Here is a 22,355-nt window from a genome sequence, read left to right as displayed (position 1 = left end):
GGTTTATCAGAATTACTCTGACTGTACAAGTCTGCCTACCTACTGAGTAGCGCATCACTGAAAGCTGTTCGTTGCCATCAGTGTGTATTGAAACCAGATCCCTCGTTTCTGCATCCAAAACAAACCACCTAGAGAGAGGAGAATTCCAGTAAGTACCACTTCCACTAAGCAAACAAAAAAAAATAAACAAACAAAAGAGCCTGCCTTCATCTTCTTATGGTAGCCCCTCAAGGGCAGCAGAGAGAACATCTGTTTTTAATGGAATACTTTTCTGGTTCACAAAGCAATACAAGTTTCAGTGAACAATACATAAAAGATTCTAAATACCATTCAATTTTTATCCCTTCCCTGAACACTGTAATAATCACCAAAATGTCCACTGGATGATAAACATGCCACTAAACAAATAATATGACTGCATCTTATCATCATTCAGCCTACAGCTGAATTTCGTTCTACTTCTTCCCTACCTTGAAGATAAGTTTTTATATCAAAACTGATCTTTCAATTTTCATAAAGGAAAGTTAAAAAAAAAATAGAAGTAGTAGATGGAAGTGTAAAACATTTCCATACTCATTGTAAACACAAATTATATTCTAGTCTGGTATTTTTCTCTCAATCCTTTTCATTTCTATGAATAATTTTATTAACATAAGAAGGAATAACCAACCATTCACTAGAATTTGATGGTTCATAAACTAGCATTTTATTTTCTATTTCTTGCTTAGATGATTACTAAGGTGATTAATTGCATTTTTTATTATTTAACAATAACTTTTAACCTGCAGTTTATTACTTATGAGGCATACATGAAACGCCCACAGATGCTTACAAAAACTTACTGGCACATAGACCAAAATGGACAGCAAGATGTGTGAGATAACAGAACCTGAGCATTTTACCATGGGTCTGATGCCCACCTAACTCCAGAATACAGTGAACATTAGCAACACAGAGACAATGACAATTTAATAAAAATATGCATTCATACATGCAGATCACAAAACCAGGTGTCAATATGGCTGAATACATTGAAGCTGTACTCAGAATTTAATCTCTTTGCTCCAAACCTCTAGTCTCACAGCCATGTACATATGCCACAGGCAGGTTTCTAGCCCTAATGGCAAATGGCAAGCTCACACACTGTGGAAATGAGCAAGGGGATTCCACCCTCTGTCTCCTAGTGAACTCAGTGGAACATTGCTAAACCTAGGACCATTTATCCCATAACAAAGCTGTAAAATGAACTCCAGGAACAACATCACTCATTGCTTTCTGTGGGTGGGGATGAGATTCCAGCTTGTGCTCCTCCGGTGTCCAACAGCTAGGCATCTGGAAAGCAGCCTGGTCCCAATGGCTTAAAACCAGCTTGTGGTTAGAGAACCACATGAAAGAAATCAAACTGAACAACCATAAAAACACCCCAACCCCACACGCCACAGACTGCTGAAAGCAGGTAATGTGTAGCTCTATAGGCCTGGCTTACCTCCCTGTGGCTCTGGCTTACACTAACCTGGCCCTTCAGCCTTCAGTTTTCTTACCAAATGTTAGCAGTTCTGTTAGAATCTTGTTAGTCTTTTTTTCCACAGTGCCTTTGAATACTAATATGCTTAGTACTCTAGATATTCTACATGATTAGACACAGAAAGGTCTACTTCCCTGCAAATAGTGCCACTGGAAGCATGGCAAAAGGATCTGAATACTGTCTTGAAAAAAATCTTTTTTAGCTTTCCAGCTGTGCCTTTTCAGCAAGCAGCAGGATCCACAAAAAATAATTAGTACTCCCAAACAACTGATGATCAGGTCCACAAGTGGGTATTTAAAGAAGTGGTAACAAAACCTGCAGTAGACCCTTTGCAGACAGCCCAAAAGGGGAAATGATACTAAAACATTTATCATGGGAAGAGATATGTGAAAAACCCACCAAAAGCCTGATGCTTGGCTGATAAAAAACACACTACTGTGAAGCAACAGACAAGAATGGGAAAAAAGGTAGAAAATTCAGTTTTCTTTTGATGTCACAATTTTAACCATCAAACCCAACTTTCTTAGTGCTCCATTCCTTGCCCCTGTCTTACTGACCTCTGTACAGAAAGCTGAGCAGCTCTAGAATGGTAACAGACACATGCAAGGTTTGGGTTTACTGAGTTCTAAATAGATTAGACTCATTTAATACTTGCTTTAAGATTTTTAGGCTATTAATAAAATTATTAAAAGATGTGTTATGGGTTTGAGATTATTTTTTCCTATGTTAATCGAGATATATCATGCAGCCCTCATTCCTTGGGAAATAACTCCCTTGGACCAGATTTTCTGGCACAGAAAGCACTGCATGATGCTGCTGGGTAGGCAGTAATTTTAAAACTGTTTTGTTTATCTTGACTCAACTCCATTTATTTCTCATCCACTTATAAACTTACCAGGTCTCACTTCAGTTCAGTTTCATTTGTGTATCTCAAACCCATCATTGAATCATACAATTTCAGAACACACTAAAATATAATGGTGAAAATATAACTGCTTAAAAACCCTTTTTACTGAGGGTAAAGAAAACCCAAAAAAACCCCAAGGCCATCATCATAAACTTCTTGAATACAGTACAAACTGGTTGCCTCAAGTAAATTAAAAATAAGAATTTAAACTGAATGTACCAAACTTAAAATATAACACTAAATGCTCCAGGAGAGGGGAAAAAAAAGTCAACCAAAAGCAACAGACTGAATGCTCTGGCCATGCAATGTGGCCTTGACTGTGCTTTAATATAAGTTCAAAAGTGGCTGAAAACTCTGAAGAAACATAGCCTGACCTTCTTTTCCCTGTTTCAAGTACTCTTAGGCCTGTATCTTCTGCTCTGTTTAATGAAGATAGAAACACGTGTTCAATTTAACGTTTATAATTGTAAAATGGAAAGGTTCAATGTGGTAATCAAACATACAAGAGCTCAGCAAGGTTTTTACTAGAAGGTAAACTTGGTTTTATAGCCTGATATTATACCTAATGAATTTAGTGCAGATTGCATCTTCATCTTGGAGAAAAAAAAACCCTAAAACCATTTAGCATTTCTTTTTTTCCAGGAAATTTTAAGAGTGTTGCATATGCTCAGCAGTTTCTAAAAACCAAACTTCAAATGGTTTTCAGGCATGTGGTTAGGTATAAAAAAACTTCTAGTTGGCGAATTAAACACACACAAAAAAATCCCGATTTTCTTACATGCATTAGGCATTATTTTATCATCAAGATGTCAACCATGAGGTATAACTGAAAAACAGAACAAAAATGCTAGTAGATTTAATATGGGCTCCTCTCACCTTTCTAATGCTAAGAACATCCTGTTTTTTCTTTTAATTGGTACATTGGTACTCCCTTCCTGGGAGATTTTACCAAGGCAGAGTTTAACTATGAAATAACTTTTTCCCCCCACTGTAAGAAGCCCAAGTTAAAATGATTCAGTTTGTGCTTTGAGAGCTTGCAAAGGCACAATGACTTCAGGAAGAATAGGGACAGTTCAGTATCACTTCAGTGCAGCAATGTGCCATGCTGAACTCTGTCTTACACAGAAATGAAAATACCAGTCTGTTCACTTGCCTCTCCACCTCAGTTTAAAAGGTTGCAAGTGTGCTTGACCTGGAAAAGACAAGAACTGTACTGTACCTGTCTTACAAAGAAATGTAACATGCACATAACATTGAAATATAGGATACTTGGAAAAGACAACAAGAAGTTCTCATGGAAATCACTGCAAAAAAAAAAGGTTTAAAAAACCAAAAATCAAGATCTGGGCTTTCATTTAAAGAGTTCTTAAAAAACCAAACCAGTTTAACAATAATCAAACAATTCTTCTGTCCTCATCTAACGCATACAAGATGCTATCCCCCTTCTGCCATGCTTTTTAGGTTCCACAACCTCAAGCAGAAAGAATAAAAAGCAAATGAATTCCAATTTTAAGGTGCACTGTATTGAACTGTCTCCTTTACACTTCCTGTCATCACAGCTCAGCTGGAAGTGGCTTACCTGCCCGAGTGTGTTCCTATGGCGACCACTGCTCCGCTGGGATGGAAATCTGCACAGTGCCCCGGTTCCTGAACAGAGAGGCACACACACATTATTCCCCCACTGAGGGCCAAATGCTCCTTACACCAAAGCTATCCTAAAGTCTGAGCTGAGCTGACACAGGAAAACCAATCACTTAGCAGCACACTAATCCTCAGACAGCTCATCTCTCAGTGCATCACTGACATACACTGCAAGACCACCTTGTGAGTGAAAGGCCTAAATTTCTGTGTAAAAATAATTTTGCTTGGATATTAGCAGAGGACTAGCCAAACTATGAAATGAATGACAGTAAGGAAAGAACATCTAAAGCCAAATCTATGATACCCTCTTCAGATTGTTTGAATAACAGGGGAAAAAAAAAAAACCCTGTAATAAGAATAAAGGACTAAGATTTATTTGAGTTGGCTTGTCAAAATAACATCAAGCAATGGTAAACAGATTACATCTAACACAATGTCTGATGAGCCTTGTTAAGTTTATCAAAGCTTCCAGATAGCTGTTTTTAATAGCATAACTATAGGATTTTTGTTTGCAATCAGGCAGGACAAGAGTGTTTCAGAAACTGAATGCTTTTTCCTACTTTCTAGCTTCATATTTAAATTAAAGGATTGACATACATCTAGCAGCCTGGTCCATTCCAGTGTGTGGTCCACAGAGTTCCACATACAAACTTGCCTATCTTGGGCACATGTTAAGAATAAGTCTTTGAAAGGATGAGATGCCAGTCCCCAGAGTTCATCTGTATGTCCCTAGGAAGAAACCACATGTGATTTAACAATGAATAAAATGAAGAGTCTCCAAAAAACACACCAGCAGAAAAAACCTTTACATTTTTGGGTTATAGTTTAAAAAAACAAGTTATGCTCACCTGTACCTCTACTACAAAACCATCATTAAATGTTCCCCTCAAAACAAAGTTTCGTGAAGTACCCACTAAAAATTGATCAGCTTTTCCTTCTGCTACTGCTCTGATCGTTCCATACTGGTCAGGAACCTGGGAAAAGAAACATCTGTCAAACCACATCAGCCATCTTGATAGGTGCCTAATTTTGGCGGCCACAAAGAGCACAGCAACAGTACCAGAACTGGAGCTGTCGCAGCAAAAAGGAACAAGCCAACCATGTATAACATCAATCAGGGCATGACCTGAAACCTCCCTCATCTATTTGTTCAGTACAGGCATACAAGAAGATCTTACTCCAAGACAATCACAGTAAATGTCATTTAAATAACCTCAGTAAAAAAAATTACAACTTCTATTACATAGCTTTTAAGTGTCAAATTCACTAAACAAATGCACTCCACAGCCTTACAACTCATCTTAAAAGGAAAGGAATAATACACAGTTACTATTTACTTTCCAAAACACACTTTGAAAAACAAGAAGAAACTTGTAGCACACAGTAAATGCTTCCTGATTTTAATGTTTCCTGATTAGCCTGAAGTAAATGTTCATATGCCCTATGTCAGCAATGACTCTGAATTTTAATGACTTTGTTTATTGCAGGCTTAATTTCTAATACACTGCTTTATTTTACAGTGCGCAATTGTTTGTTTTCTAAATGATTTATCTGAGAAAATACACTAATATTAGCCACATAAGATAGAAAAATCAATCTCTCAGGGTTCTGGTAATGTAAAAATTAGCTTTAAAGTAACATTATTAACAAAAGGGAAACAGAGACACTGATATGAACAGAGTGTGTTACTTAAGCCTAAGAATTGCATATGATAGTGCTCACTTTCTCAGCCATGTTTTCTAAATGTCAGCATTGGATTCAAGTCAGTAGCAAATTCTAGACTGAACTTACATAAGTGTTAAGAAAAAAATGCCGCTATAAATGGACAATAGGTAAGTGGAGTAAACCAGTGTTTAAGGAACTGTTTAAGGAGAACACATTATTTCAAGATAAGGGAAAAGAAAAAAGTTTTTTAAAATCCAAACTACACAACCTTTTCCAGTTCATCCCCACTGACCTAGCACTAGCATATAGTCAAATCACAAAGAACAGACATACTCACTGAACACCTGGTTTAGGATAAATTTAAAAGAAGTTCCTCATCATAGCTTATTAATAATTAATTACAGAATTCCAATATGTATCCTACCACTTGTTTACCTTATGTCAAATATTCTACTAAAAGCCTCAAATGCTGGTGATATTGTCTTTCACCAGACATGTAAACTTTAAAAAAACACAGGGGATACTGACATATATCCTCAAACATCCCCTCAAACAGGACGAATTAAAAAAAACCCAAAAAAACAACTAAGGAAGGGTTTTGAAGAAGGAAAACCCTTAAAATTTCTGTTCAATTTAAGCACAGGAGAACTGAAGCCTCATATAGGCTTATTTATAGGCTAAAATTTAAACACTTTTCTAATAAAACATTGTGACCCACTTAAAAAACAGAAACCAGAAGGAATTCTTTCATCCTAACTACTAAGGGCAGGGAAGGCTCTGTCTTGCTAGCCAATACCTTGTTCAAGGCAATTTCCTTGTCACTCTTGCTTTCTTACCTCAATTTCCCTTTCAGGATTCAAATCATGATCCCACAGGATGATCTTTCGGTCTTTCCCACCTCCAGTTAGCAGCATTCCATTCCTCATTTGACAGAGTGTGAACACACTGCCATCATGAGCTTTGATTTGTCTGCTTATCTGGTATACTCCTATATGCACAAACAGAAGATAAAAAAGAACACTACTCATTTTTTTCACCTAGGGTTTATGAGAAGCTTTGCCTTTAGGCAGAAGAACAAAATAAGTGTCTAATAAATACTTACATTTGGGCTGTCAGGCTCTTATTATTGCAAACACAAGGTGGTAGTGTTTTCTTACAAGATAAAAAGATAAAACAAAGGGCCTGCCTGCCTTTCTGAAGAAAAACCTTTTTGAGATTGACTGTCCTACAAAATGTGAAGGCAAAACCAACAATTGGGAAAATGCTTTCATTTCTCTGCTTTCCAAAGGAACACAGTTTTTCCAGATGCAAGAGAAACTGTCTTTTAGAGTCAAAAATATTTAGCAAGTCATTATTAAAAAAGAAGCAATGCTACTTTATTAAAAAAAACTAAAAGACTTGTTGTCTGTAGTCTTTCGGGAATAAAAAGACAATTATTTATAGCAAGGTTTCCAGGATGCATGAACCTAATATCTAATGCTGGATGTTGCCACACAAAAATAGCACAACCAGCATTTGGCATCTATCAAGACAGCAGTCTACCCAAAGGAAAATACTTGGAAGAATGAAGGAGATGAAAAAATTAAACAACAAGGGTAGCAAAAGAAGCCTTTTGCATCCTAATCGGGTCTTCACACGAACTGCTGTTGGAAAGTAACTAAAAAAACCCAAACAAAACAAGATTCTGGTGCTGCACATTTTCAAACAGCAATCGCAGAAAAAGCCTAAAACACCACCCAGCTAAATATGAGCTTAACTTTGCTGACTCTGCCTATGGCTCAAGTCGCTTCAAATCAGCGTGCTCTCACACTGTGAGAGATGTGAGATCAAATCCTGTGACCAGTCTAATGTGATAAATCAACTAAAAACCCCACATTTAGTTAAGCCAACATAAATAAATATTCTATTTGATAACGTTTAGGATTACACTGGAAAAAGGTTATTTTTACACAAGAAATTAAAAAAATTAAACATCAGATAATTTGTTAAATTACTTTTCCATTGCAGTTAGCTTGAAAGACGAAAAAAAGATTTACCTACAAAATCAGACTTACTGTTAAAAATGTACTTTTTACATGAATGTTTTCCTGGCATACCAATTTAAACCAGAGCGTTTGAAATAGCTGCCAAGTAAAATGAATTATCATTGAATTTATGAGTTACCTTAGGGCTCAACTGTGCCAGGTCTGCATATGTTGGGTAACAAATAATTTTCCTTTCTTTTTTAAAAAAGCTTTGCTCTAAAGAGTTATTTTAATTTCAAATTTCAATTTTTTTTTTAAAGTATATCAAGATTTGAGTGTCTGCTAAACCAGAAACTGTTATTCATGTTATTCAACTGATACAACTAAGCACTGTAATTGTGTTTCATATACAGGTCCTACTAATGTCAGCTCCACCATTTAATGGTATTCCTCTGAGACTAAGCATGGTGCAATGTAAGCCTTAAGAGGCAAAGGCATCCTGCAGAATCCCCAAACTGATCCTACAGCCTTTTTCAAATCACCAGATCAAGGGAAAGCTGATTAACCACATTTTTTAAAAATGCAAAGCATTTAGATAAAGTTTTCATTTATTTCATGCACAGTCTCATTAATTATTAAGAAACTCCAGACTGCTCTTAAGTCAGCAAACTCATAGGACTTGCAGGACTTAAGTACCACCTGTTACTGATAGGAAGTGCATGCTCTGAGTCAGACCTGTTTCTCTATTCCTTCCCTAACGCCATCCTTTATGTTCGTCTTCTACAGACTATGTAAAATCTGTCATTAACTCCAAACATATCCTACCTTTAGCTCCTTTTCCTGGAGTAGCTTCTACAGTAGTTTTGCCCCATATAAGTATTATCCCACCTGAGTCTCCAGTGAGCACATCACCATTTCCCAAGAAAGCCAAGCACTGAACAAATTTGGGTTTCTCATATTTCTGAAACAAAATAAGCAAGAGAAAGGAATAATTGCTTGTACTTGTTACGTAATTAGAACACTGCATCCACACTCTTACACCCTGCATACACACAAGCAGAATTTAGCTCTTTTTTTTGTATGTTTACCTCTCTGATCAGACAGTACATGGTAACAATGAAGCAAATGTATAGAAAACGTGATTTCCATTGATTTAAAACTGTCCTGGTATCAAGACATTATTACCCCAAATATCCCTTGCTTCCTTGATAATGAATTGCCGCTCCAGGTCCAGAAAAATATATGAGATTTGCCACATGTTATTATGGTATTTGCATCAGTGGGATGGAATTCTACAGCAAGAACAACTTCGTTTGTAGTCTGAAATAATAACAGAAATAATATTTATTCAGAGAGGACATTAACTACTAGAAATACATGCAAACCCCCACGTTTTAGAACAGAGATATGAGAAACTAGATAGCTCATTGTATGCTTGGAAGTATTCCTAAGTGTTCTGTGCTAAGTCAGCTATCTGAATGACTGTACATATAATTTTATATATATACTGATTTTTCAAATTCATAAGAGATCTTCATTAAACTTCAGTACACAAGTTAGGGTTTTACATTCCCTTTTAAATCACAAAAGCTTCTGTTCTCGAATAGCTAAGACTTCTGCCAAGGAAAATGAATAATGTATAAAAGACACTTTTTTGGACTGAAAACCCTGCTTAGTTTTTACAAAGACTGGTTTGCTATTCTGGATAACAAAGCTGTGACAGAGACAAGTAAGACAATGATAATATTGTAGGATTACATCCATCATTCTCTTTCTGAAATTCTATAAAAATTCCTTTGAGTTCTTTGTTTTCCTTTCCTCCTCACAAAGAGGAAAAAAAAAAGAGAAGCCTGCATAACTCAAAACTTTGAAACATAGGGTTCCACCTTTGGTTTTTTACTGGCTGCATATACTGTTACTGAATTACCAACATCTTAAAAGTATTCCATCCTTTACCAATAGATTTTACAAACATAACAAACTGACTGGTCATTTACTTAACTTCTAATGCATATTGAACCAAACTGTCCCTGAAGACAGATCTCCTGCAGGCAATGACCACAAAACAAGAAAGTAAATGCCTTTATTTCTAGGGGATTTCAAAAAAGGCTGCCCAGAGGGGTTGTGGAGTCTCCTTCTCTGGAGATACAGAAAACCTGCCTGGGCATAATCCTGTGCAACCTGTTCTAGGTGAACCTGCTTTGGCTCAGGGGTTGGATAGATGATCTCCACAAGTGCCTTCCAACCCCAGCCCTGTGATTTAAGCCCATGCTTTAAAGCACTATACAGAAGAGTGCTGTTAAATCACATCTTTGGGAAAAACTTTTCCTACTTCACCACTTTTGGCTTACGTTAGGAAAAAATATTCTTAAGTTTCCTTTTTTTTTTTCATGGCCATATTTATTGAATTATGTTTCTCACACAGTTTTCACATGAGCAAATCTGCTATGTCAAAAAAAATCATTTGGAACTTAAGGACTGAAAACATTAATGGAGTTCAGCTGAGAAAAGCCTTCTGTTTTGCACTCCAGCTCAAGGGATGCAACTCTGCTCACACCATCTTCCATGGAAGGTGCTTGAGATACTGTGAGACCAAGTCCCAGATGTGAGTAAGTACTGAAGGGCGAGCTGTCCCTGCCAAATAGTTTTTAGTCAATTCTGAAACACCAAGGAACTCCCCTGAGAGCAAAACCAGTCAAAACATAATGTCAGTGAAGGGGAAATACAGGGCGTGCGCCAAATAGTTTCACATAAAATATCAAAAAGGAAATGAAAATACTGTCATAGAATTAAATTACAACTTTATTCTATAAGTTAGTATTGGTCAACATAATCTAAAGAAAAAGGGTCAAACCAACCTGATTTTGTTATCTGAAATGGCAAGTTTGAAATGATATAGACATACATATGCTTGTAGAGCATGCTTTATAAAAATATACAAATACTCAGTTCCACATGCATGTAATATTTGCTTGCTTGATATCGGATAACACGAAGGATTGGGTGTTCCCAGTGAAATCAGCTTTACACAAGCACTGAGTGCAACACCTCTGAACACATCTCATTGGTCTGAAATTAGGAAAGGTTCAAAAAGAAACAGAAAGGCAGACAAGACTGCAATTTACAAAAGTACATACTGATAATCGATAATCAGAATTTGATTCAGACAAATTCGAAATAAGGAATGCCTAAAAGTATTTTATTTCTTTAAACTCCGACTGACTTAATCATCAGTTTAGTTTCTTAATGTTTCCAGGATTTATTTTTTTTAAATAAAGAAAACATTAGACAATTGCTTTATTTGCATTGGATCTTAAGGATGAGTAAAATGTCATTACAAATCCTTCAATATGCAAAACCCTTCTGGAAAAGAAGTGAAGAATACATTTCTGTGGAACCCTTAAACAAGCCAGCAGTATTACACAGTTGCAGTTTCCAAGTAAGATCAAAAGTGTGTCTCACAAACTTATATTTATGGGAATAAAAACCACTTGTATTTCAGAATATTCATGTGCAAAAATTACCTTTATCTCTGCTATTTTTGATTTCCTCTGCCAATCCCACACAGTAAGCATATGCTCATTAGAGTCATCAATTACACACAAATGAGTACCAGAATCCTAAAGGAAAAAGAAAAAAAAAAAAAAAGTACTGACAAAGTACTATCATAACCATTTTAGAAAGAGGGCAGGGCAGAGGTATTTTAAAAAAAAATCCCCAAAGGTGCAAATATAAATTAACGAAGTCTTTTTAAAGTAATTACAATCTCTATATATATGGAATTTTCCTTTTTTTCTTTCTTAAAGACAGACATAGATTTTTGTATAATCTCATAAAAAATGATCATGCTTCAAATAACATTTTAGAAAAGCTTTAAAACTATCTTACCAAGTCTTTACTCTGGTAGTGTTTGCTTTTATTGCTGGGTTTTTTGTTTGTTGTTTGTTTTTAAGTGTTTAGTGGTTTGGTTTTTTTTTTCTTTTGTGTTCTTGTTTTCAATTTCATGCTAGCAGGAAAAAGATTTCTTTTTCTATTCTATAAATATTTTGTTTTCCTCAGGTCTCAGAGGACACACACACACAGCTCCACTTGTGTTTTTTTCCTAAATGCCACCATCACATACACACAACTACATTATCAAATTCTGTAAGCATGTCTCATTTTTTCCTTATGGATCATAAAGTACCAGCAGTATCATCATGCAGTTGGTAAAACTGCAGCAAAGGTAACACTTTCTGAATAAAACAATGCAGAAAAAATGCAAAGAGCAGCACCTACAGTATTAAATAACTGAAAGCATTTATTTTGAACAATTTTACAACAAAATGGTAAATATATGGCTATATGTAATTAAAGGAACAGAGAAAAAAATGTTAAAACAAAAACATACTTATTCCCAACAACACGTATTTGCACAAACCAGTTGTCTCAAGGACATTTGTAGAAAGATTTGGAGGAGCCTTTAATTATCTTAAAGTTGATTCTTGCCCTTCATTCTCTAACAAATTATGAAAATAGAGTTGGCTAAAGTTATTATTCCCAAGCACTACTCTGAGCAGTAATATGCAAATATACATGTGAATTATTCTGAGAAGAAACCCTGAAGACAGCATTGGTGATACACGCAGCTCTTGTGAGGGTTAATAAATCCTGTGGTAAAAACACTGTTCTAGATACTGCACACAAACTGTGTCAGTCTAGTGAGCAATCATGTGAGACTGTAATAAAGTATCAAATTCGGTTTCAGCTGCAAAACAGAACCAATAAAAACTAAAATCTAGTCCTCAAAAATTCCCTGGGTTTTTTGTTTTTGTTTTTAAAATGATGGAATGCATTCTTAAAAAGATCTGTACCCAAGTATGTAAATTTCATTGGTTTGTCAGAGTGACAGGAATACCACTATTCCTTTCACATTATTTACTGAAACACAAAACGTACTATATCTAACATAGCAACATTTCAATGCTATGAAATTTCTTTCAATTGCTTTCTTTCTTTCAATGGTAAGTGAAACTGCAGCAAGAGAGTGCAAGAATTTCTTTTCAACAGGTCACCAGAGACATTGTTGAGTTTCCATTCTTGGAGATTCCCAAAAGCCAGCTGGACCACAGCCTGACCAGCCGGCTCTGACAGAACCTGCTGTAAGCAGGACTGTGGATGAGGTGCTCTCCAGACATCCCTTCCCACCTCAGCTATCCTGTAAATCTCTTCTTCTATTAGCAAAATACTGCAGACATTGTTTTTCTGCGTTTTTTACTTTTTACATGTATTAATTCTTCTTGACGGAATGCAAGAATCCAGCCTGGGTTTTCAGGAGGTCTGATATGTCTCAGTCTTTTGGCAAAAATACAGTGGCAGCTTAAAGATTAAAATATGCCCATATTTTACAAAAAAATCCCAATTCATTTCCAAATTTGGAATGAGAACTTTCCGAATGCCAAGTAGTGCATCTCCATCTGCTACCAATTTTTCTGATAAATTCTACGGGCCCAGTAACCACAACCTCTATTTTTTTTTCTTTGTAAAAGTAGAGGCAAAAAGTGAGCAAGCTATTCCTCGGGAAAAAAATAGTACAAGATAATGTGAGGTTTGGTTTTTTTTTTTAATTTCCTGTTAGTGGATAAAAACCTACTCCAGCTGTGAAAGCAAAGAAGTTAACCCTCCTATGAGAACTCACTGAAGTTTGTCTTCACAAACCTCACAAACAAATTTGTTTTTAACATCAAAATAAAAAGAACCAAGCTCCTCACAAACAAAACCAAACCACCAAACCCAGCATGGAGTTCAATTTCTAGTTAAGGTTTTTCTTGCCTGCTATCTATTTACCGTGCTAGTTTGTTACCGCAATTTTACATGTGCCATTTCCTGTTTTTCCAGCTAGTTTGCTGTCAGCCGGTTTTATAAAGTATACAGAAACTTTACCAACACACTTTTAATACCAAAAGAGATCACCAGCTAGACAGCCACATGCAAAACCTCCAGGGATTTCCTTCCCATTTCCGTAGGACTGGCCACAGTTTATTTTACACACCAAGGCACTGCGCCCATCTTACCGCTTTGGAAAAATCCAAGCAGCCCACTCCACGCTCAAAGGTGCCGAGGCCGATAACCTGCAGCGTCGCCAGGCTCACCGAGTCCCACACTCTAACATGGGGCTGCAGGGGCTGCGTGGAAAAGCAACGGGACAAACAGGTCACCAGCAGGGAAAGCACCGCGGGCCGGCGCTGCGCTTTGTTAAGCAGATGCTGCCTGAATCACAAACTGCAGAGCAAAATGCAGGATGACCTGTGCTGGTGATGCTGTGATGCTGCTGGGTACTGTCCTCAAAGTCAAAAGGGGAGAGCAAGGCAATGTTGTTCCTTATGTCTGGGCTACCAATGCGGCAGCGGTGCCGTTGAGGCAGGAAAGTGGCATTTGGTAGTTGTGAAAAGACTTTGACCAATTGAAGTAATTGACAAATGATGGAAGAGTCATCTTGCATTTCAGACCCCAGACTAGTGATATTATGCAACAACTGAAAATAATGATCAAACCTGGGCTCACTATATAAAAATTAGGAAAAAAAGAAAAGAAACAAACCCTGGTGCACTGAGCCTCTTAACCATCACCAACCACTCAAAGAAAATGTGCACGGTTATATTTCATACAATTACTATCCCAAACTAGCTTAGAAACAATCACAAATAAAGTGGGAATTAACTTGGCTTAAGGACAGCATTCATCATTGAAGATATATTCACCATTGACAATAAATCTTTGCACTGGTGGAAAAACAAACCAACCAGCTCTAACAAGAGTCAGAAAATGCTCAGTGGAAATCACGTATACAAAACCCCCCACATAAATGTCTTACAAAATACAAAAAAATTAAGCTGAACATCTGAAAAAGAGTTATATTTAACATGTTTCTACATTTTATAGCATCTGTCTTTTTTTCCCCCCTCTGTTTATAACTTCATGAAAATAATCCAATTTTTCAAATCCTGACAGGATTATGCCAAGAGCCAGAGAGGAGCATTAAAACTCACTTGCTCTCAAATGAGCAAGTTTATAGGAAAGCTTGGAACACCTTCCATGGATTCTCAAAATTGGTTTCCTCTTCCATGAAACCTTAAGACTATACTGACCCACAGAACTGGGGATTTGCTCTCCCTTGGGAGAAGATATATTGAAAGTAATATGACAGAAATAAAAATCAAAAATAAATCAATTACAAGCTTCATGTTTGCTTGCAGATAAAGGACTTTATGAGCTTCTGCTCTTTTTAATCTAGGGTTGAGTGTTTCATCGTTACTGTCTTTTGCTAGAGATACAGGCTGTTACCTGAGAAACTCAAAATATCTCAGTAAATGCAGTGCATAATATAAACTGCAGACAGAAGGTGATGATTAAAAAACCCCAAACCACTTTTTCCTGATTTTCAAAACAAGATACTACTGCTCAACAGCTCTATTACTTACCCTTCCATCTTTATCCACTCCAGCTAACTGTCCTGTTGCAATTCTAATTTTGTCTGGATGAACTGCAAGACTAAGACAGACAGAAATATGACTTGCTTTTGCTGTCATAGGTCTTCAAAACGGAGAGGTGTTTCGTAAATTTTTTTATTTGTTTCTCAACAAAAGCCCATGAAGACACTTATGATCCTAAATCCCACTTCTAAGGAGACAGCTTGAATGTTTCTCATCAGGTATTTCATTCCACACTGTATTGACTGTTTGCTGACACACAACCAAGAGTGCCAAAGAGCCACCTCCACATGTGCTCTGACACATCTTAAGGTTTGCACTACACTGGGAGTCCACATTGTCTCGTAATGAGCCTCCTACACATAGTTATGTGCCATATTTATGAACACTATAGTCTGCTTTATGCCTAAACCTAGAGATGTCATGAACCTGGGGAAAAAAAGGCAGAAAAGTTGGGTGAGGGCTCGCCTGTGCACCCAGGAGTCAGGGATTACTGCCACTTGAAATGAGTTACTGATGTAATTGTACTAATGAAGTGTGGTGCACTACCAGTGGAAGTAAAAATCTGCCCTTGCTTATCACATTTTGCTTTGAAGCTGATGTGAAAAAACAGACTTCAGAGAATACACCCTCTCAGTCCTTGGGATTTTTTGATCTATATTCTTACTTACTTTCTCTGTGAAATTACAAAGGCGAAGAAAGCCATTGAAAGAATAAAGGGGGTCAAGGGCAAACCTGAAGAGGTCATAATGACAGACACCAAAAAATTTACAGCTCAGTTCAATTTTCTGAATGAAAGTGGAGAATGCAAAACTGGCAGCATTCCTCCCCCAGGAAGCAATTATACAGACAGGAGAAAAGAGCTTTAGATGACAAATTTTCTCCAGTCAGGTACAGCACAGTAGAGAGTTTATGATCATCATTATATTTTGTCCTACTCTTCAGACTAACATAGCAAATTCTGTAATTGCCTTTGCACCCACAACGACATTGACTTCAATTTTCCTGCTTCTCTAGGTTTTGGGTTTTTTTGCAGACATCTTTCTGATTTCCCTGACTCACTCTGTACGTGGACAGGGCATCTTTTAAAAAGTGAGAAAATTCTCAGTTTTCCAGTTTTGTAGTTCTCCTTTAAGATTGCATTTTTGCCACGCTGCCTGTAAACAACTAAGTTAAGAGTAAGGCTAACAACAATTTTTTATTTCTGGGGTAACTGTTTGGAATTATTTATGCAAAGAGCCTTTCTTCAACGTGCCACTCTTAGATTGTATACATATCCCCTTGTTTTACATTTAAACCAGAAATCCTAAGCTAGCATGGACTGCTCTAACACCATTTTTTTGTGCTGTGTTTACTACAGTGAAATCTACTGGGACTGACTAAACAGGAAATAACTACAACTATGACGACATTAATTAGTTTGTACATATAGTAGGAGAGGAAAAGAAATATTTCTGCATTATTACCCATACACTTACAGGCAAATGTTGTATACTAACCATTTAACGCAGTCTGTGTGACCCAAGTAGTGCCGCTGGGTTCGCTCCTCGTAGTTAAACAGTACCACCACTGAGGCTATGAAATACACTATTTCTCCGGTAGGAAGGAGGTAAACATTGGCTCGACAGTCTCTTCCACGATACCCATATCTATGGGTTTTTTTTTTTAGTCAAGGTTTTCATAATCACTGAATACCAGAAAAAAAACCAACTGGCTTTTTTTTTTTCATTAAACGATTCCTCGGGAGCTCTCATGTCAGCAAACATGCTTTAAGTTTTTGCCTCTGGAACTACAGCACAATTTCACTAGTTTAAAAAGAAAACAAAACAAACCCCATACAACTGGACTTTAGGAAACCAAATCCCTTAAAAAATGGTGATCACTGATGTTAAAAATAAGATGTGGTAGAAGTAAAGCAAATGCAGTATTGCAGTTTTGTAAAAATTTCCATGTGAAATTTCATTAGGTAACAGCAGGACTCGCTATTCTAATTTAACATTTTTTACAGCAACAAAGCTGTGTATCAGCAGACTGGGCAGCAGAGTATTGCTTTCATTTGGCCTTTTAAAACAATTCCTAATGCCCTACAGAAAGAGGCAAGCTTCTGCACAGCAGCTGCCAAGTTCAGGAAAGATTTCTTTAGACTGTTTTAAAAGTCTTTTTTAAACAAACCAAACTCAAAAGGAATTTACACAGTGAAAAATATTCTATCCAAATCTACCCAAAATACATAAAAGGAATTTTTTCTGTAGGAATATGCACAGCTCCTAATGACATTCAGAAGTTTTACACACTGTGAACGAGCCTTGGTTGGCACTGATCAAACGTTATTACAACTTGTTATTTCTTTGGAACAGGTGCAGTTTTTTCTTTAGAACAGGTGCAGTTTTTTCTTCCTCTAGACTATGAATGTGGCTGCCTGCCTGTATTTCAGTTCCCTGCGTCACCAGGTACGATTAACATTGCAACTCAGACTTTTAACATCTAACTCTGTAGCCCCAAAAATATTATTTTCCTGTTATGTCCTGCATTTCAGAGAGCTTTCCACTTCACTGCCAACTAATACACCTGCAACAGCAAGAAAAATACAGGAAATATATTAAGTAACTTTAGCTAAAGGATTCCAGGTTCAGGTCCTGGCTAATCAGGTAAATAAAAGGAAGTCAAAGGCCCACATGGAGAAAGCTGGATGGATGAAGCTGGCCCTTTCTCATAAATGAAGGCAGGTGAAGTAGCTCAAGTTTGGGAGTATCTAAACTGGTATCTCCTAATGTGATAGCCTGACCTCCATTCTTCATGGGAAAGGGCTACCGTTCTATCAAAAAGAGCACCGCACCCCCAAAAATGCCCTTCTACACTAGCCTTCCTCTTTTGCAGTCCCACCAGACCACAGGGCTGCCATACCAGAGGAACACTTGTAAAATTAAACACAAGCTATAACTAAACAATAGTTCAAAGAGGGACACTGCATTCAGTTGTCAATTACCCCTTTGGAGTGTGGAAAACAAAACAGATTTATATCTTGTTGTCTTCCGTTTAGTACAGAAGAACACAATGGCTCCCCTGAAGCAGAGATTATTCACTGGCTTGCTGAGCAAATGATATCGAGAGAAATGCTGATACAACACAATGCTGAGGGCAGGAAAAAAGGATCCCTCTGTTTCTCCTCCATTACTATTTACTTCCCCACTACATTTTCCTCTTTCTTCGTCTTTTAAACACTGATGGAACTAAAACCCCAGAATGGCCTTTTATAAAAAAAACCAAACAACAAACCAAACAACTGAACTTTCAAAAGCAATGGGCTAAAATCCAATGAAAATATTTTTTCTATCCTGAAGCATTAAGAATGCTATTTTAAATACCTTCTCAGAGGAGAGAGGCAGATTTCACTCATCTCCTGTATACAATAGGGAATGTATTGATAAGGATTTAGTAAGATTGACACCTTTGAACATTCATCCTAGAAAAGTATTAATGATTTAGACAAACATGTCTTTCCACAGCAGAAGTCTTCCATGCTTAGCCAAGCTAGAGCTAAATACTTGGGCACCCACCACTGAGCTCTGACATTCATGAAGCTGCAAGAAAAAAAGAAAAAAAATTACATTTTCTCAATACCTTCCTTTCCTTTACCCCTCCTACAAAATAAAGTACCAAAGAATGGCTGCATTTTCTAGAAGCACATTTTTACAAACATGTAAAGGAACCGCCTGTTTTGTGTGACAAATTTTTTTGCTTTCTTCATTCTCTATCCCAGACTATCTTGAGTGGAAAAAAAGAGGGGCTGTTGCTCCACAGCAGTTCTTTCCTTCTCCACACACCCAGAACAAAGCAGCAGATATAATGCAATACAATTAATGCAATAAAATGAATGCAATAATTGACTGTGTCCCTACATAAAAAGGGGTGACACAACTTTGATGCTTGATTTCCACTGAATTTCAACGTTAATCTTTCACTGAAACTGATGATTAAATCAGGGAAATTGAGAGATAGTTGCCTTGATATTGTGATTATTTCTCACCAGTTACAAGGACTGTATTATCACAACAGTTGATATGTTTAAAAACTTTAAGTTTTGGGGGTTTTTTGTTTGTTTGTTTGTTTGAACTGGCTGAAAATAGCTACTGCCCTCATGAAAAGTGATCCACCGTACACCAGAATTCAGCAGTATATTTACCACTGTCTTCAATTATTCTTAGAAAGAAGAGCACTATTGCTAAAAATAATCTCATAAAACAGAGTCTGAAATACCCTCCTGAAGCTGAGCTACTATACACTGGGTGAAAGAATCTATAGTCACTGTCAAAAGCTGCACTGACTGTGACCTCTGAAACTACTAAATAAGCCAATTTCGCTGTTACTAGGAATGTCAGATATGCTTTAACCAGTTCTGAAGTGCAGTAGCAAAGATTGCACTACAAAGTAGGGATATTCAAACTAAATTATTTAATTTAGATGACATCACTCAGGAACCAGACACAGTCGAGAGCTCAGACATCCCCATGAGCTGCTTTATCTTGCCAAGCAGCTTAGACATTTCTTCAAATGACAGTAATCTGCAAGGCAGACAAAAGCTAAGTTTCCCAAGTTGAATCTACAGTACAGGGTATCAGTAGCTGAATAAATCTACAGGAAACATCTAAAAAGGCTACACCCCCCCCAAACCAACCAACCAACCAACCAACGAACAAAAAAAACCAGCCAAATAATCTGTCTGCTGTTTCCTTGAAGTTGCTCATAGCTGACCACCATTTTCCAAAAGAGGAATAACAAAGGAAAACCCAATTATAAAAAATCATCAAGAAGGCAGAATTGAATTCAAAATAAAATCTATAAATGGAACTATTCAACACTCAGTTGAGCTTTCAGGTGCAAAACACTGACATTAGTAAAATACTCAGTGAATCATCACTGTCCCCATGCCCTTTTAATAAGGTGTACAGGGTTCAGTTTGTCATCATATTTGCAAGTTACAGATGTCTTGCAGATTTGTTCCCCTTGCTAAACTTAGGCATAAAGCAGAAGATCGCTGCTGCTGTATTTTCCAAACTGAAGAGGAATTTTGTTCAAATTCATAGAGACCAACATTTAGTCCTCATACACTTTACTGCCTTTTCCTCATTTTCTTCACCTTTGCACCCAAAAGATACCCTGCACTCTTAAATACACTGGTCTGATTTGGAATGACATTTCCTTAAACAGATTCCAAAACACATGAACAGTCCATTTAAACTAGATGTATTTCACTTTAATTAGACCTGAGCAGCCAACTGGTTTAACCTAAACTTAAGGTTCTTGGACATTGAATGTGTCCACACCAGGATTTGCACCTACTTAACTGAGGGTGTGATTTCACGATCAGTTTTCATCAGTCCAAACTGCTCACTGATGTTGGAAAAGTAGAGCTGATGTTCCTCCAGTATGCCAGTTCCAGCCCTTGCGTGTTTGTGAGGCGAATCAAATGAATGTATCAGTCCTGCTTAAAAATTAACTTCACAAAAAACAATTACATTTCAGCCAGATCACTGACTGACCCAATTACTCCACAGTCATGAGTGCCAGCATCAGCAACCAAGAGCTGTGATGGTTGGAAAATTGGGTACCACAGCTTTACAAAGCATGAGAAAGAGCTCTGTTTTCCCTCCAGTCAGACTGTAATCCGAAACTCTCCTCTTGACATTGATAGCGTATCACCAACATTCCTAAAAAATCTTCCTGCTTTCAGCAACATCAGAGCATCAAACTTCAGATTATTACAACTCAAGTGCTGCCTAGACATGTTATTTTACTGAAGCACTAAGAAACTTACACAGTCACAGCTTACTGGAAAAATCTGCAGAGATGGGGGAGTGACAGGAAGACCCAAACGTGTGCAAAAGCACATCTCTTAAAATGAACTTAACGTCTGATCTAGTAAACTTGGAGAATTGTCATCAGCCACACACCTACTCAGTTCTTCAAATGATAAATTTAGTGCATTTAATACAGACTAGTTTCCAAAGAAATTAACTGCTTCATTTTGGAGCTGAAACAGAAGCAGTGCCAAGGATGGCAATCCTCACTCCATAGGAAAGGACAACAAACTCAACATCTTCCAGAATTCTTAAGCCTCCTAAAAAAGGATCAGAGATTGAAAACTAGCAATGTTCCAGAAGCCAAGCCTACATTAATATGGTGGGAGGCAGAGGGGGACATTTGTGAAACTCTGTAACTCTCCAAAGATGTGTTCTTTCACACTAAATATAAATCAGTTGATAAATTAGAATTAGTGTCAACAGCAAAGCAAACAAAGAAAAAGTATAGTATTTCTGTATCTATGTAGTCTGCCATTTAAAGTTGTACTATTCAGGACTTACAAACCATGTCCATTGTTATACTGATTTGAACATTTTTCCTCACTGTTAATTTTTACCTCTTAACAGAGAAGAGACAAGACTGGATGCTAAAAGGGAAAAATGCAAGACAAGACAAAAAGGGAACAGCAAGCAGTTATTAAGGATACACCCACTCCAGTTTTAACTTTTCAGGAGGCAGCTCTGTCCTAATATCATCATAGTTTTCTACATCAGAAGGAATGAACATTGTGATTGGTCGGCCTCGCATGAACATCTTGATATATTCTCCCTCTGTTGAAACAAAAAGGCACATTAATCATGTGGCAAGTTTACACAAGAAATAAGAACAAAAGAAACCAGTAATAAGCAGAGAGATGCAAATCACACTGGTTGTATAACATTTATTTTTGAAATGTGAGCTTGGTAAAGGCCCAGATTTTATTTTTTTAAATGGAACATTAAACACACACAGAGTAAGCATTAGTTGAATTTGTGATAGAGCAGACTGAGCATGTAACATTTTAGACATGCAAGTTAAGTTATAAAGGCAAAACTGAAATTCAAATCTGAAATGGAATAAATAATTAGTCACAGAATTACACTATAAGGTATTTCAGGTTGAAAAAGACCTGAGGAGGTCTCTAAGTCCAACCTCTGCCTGGCCATGAAGCCAGACTAGGTTCCTCAGGCTTTTGCCTAATCCAGATTTGAAAAACTCCTAGGATGGAGATGGCACAGCCTCTCCCAGCACCTGACAGCACCTCAGGGGCCTTTTCTGCAGAGCTTGCTCCCTGCAGCCCCTCTGTCCCCAGACTGTATTCCTGCCAGGGACTCTTGCCCACA

At 37.2% G+C, this 22,355-nt stretch overlaps 1 protein-coding gene across 5 annotated transcripts in view; it reads right to left on the bottom strand.

Annotated features, from left to right (window-relative positions):
* The window catches only part of EML4 (echinoderm microtubule associated protein like 4), a 114,010-nt gene that overhangs the window by 14,400 nt on the left and 77,255 nt on the right, over positions 1–22,355 (bottom strand). For all 5 annotated transcript variants that reach the window (XM_017744817.1, XM_017744813.1, XM_017744814.1 and 2 more), the window contains 12 exons: positions 21,680–21,803; positions 16,671–16,820; positions 15,163–15,232; positions 13,756–13,866; positions 11,227–11,322; positions 8,888–9,022; positions 8,528–8,663; positions 6,575–6,726; positions 4,922–5,047; positions 4,671–4,802; positions 4,012–4,079; positions 40–128 (listed from right to left, as the gene is read on the bottom strand). In XM_017744817.1, the coding sequence (XP_017600306.1) occupies positions 40–128; positions 4,012–4,079; positions 4,671–4,802; positions 4,922–5,047; positions 6,575–6,726; positions 8,528–8,663; positions 8,888–9,022; positions 11,227–11,322; positions 13,756–13,866; positions 15,163–15,232; positions 16,671–16,820; positions 21,680–21,803 (1,389 nt within the window). The remainder of the gene's footprint in view (positions 1–39; positions 129–4,011; positions 4,080–4,670; positions 4,803–4,921; positions 5,048–6,574; positions 6,727–8,527; positions 8,664–8,887; positions 9,023–11,226; positions 11,323–13,755; positions 13,867–15,162; positions 15,233–16,670; positions 16,821–21,679; positions 21,804–22,355) is intronic.

Source organism: Corvus brachyrhynchos, unplaced genomic scaffold (assembly GCF_000691975.1).
Source record: "Corvus brachyrhynchos isolate BGI_N302 unplaced genomic scaffold, ASM69197v1 scaffold258, whole genome shotgun sequence".
NCBI lineage: Eukaryota > Metazoa > Chordata > Aves > Passeriformes > Corvidae > Corvus > Corvus brachyrhynchos.
Note: the sequence above shows the minus strand (reverse complement) of the source record. Positions and strands in the feature narration are given on the sequence as shown.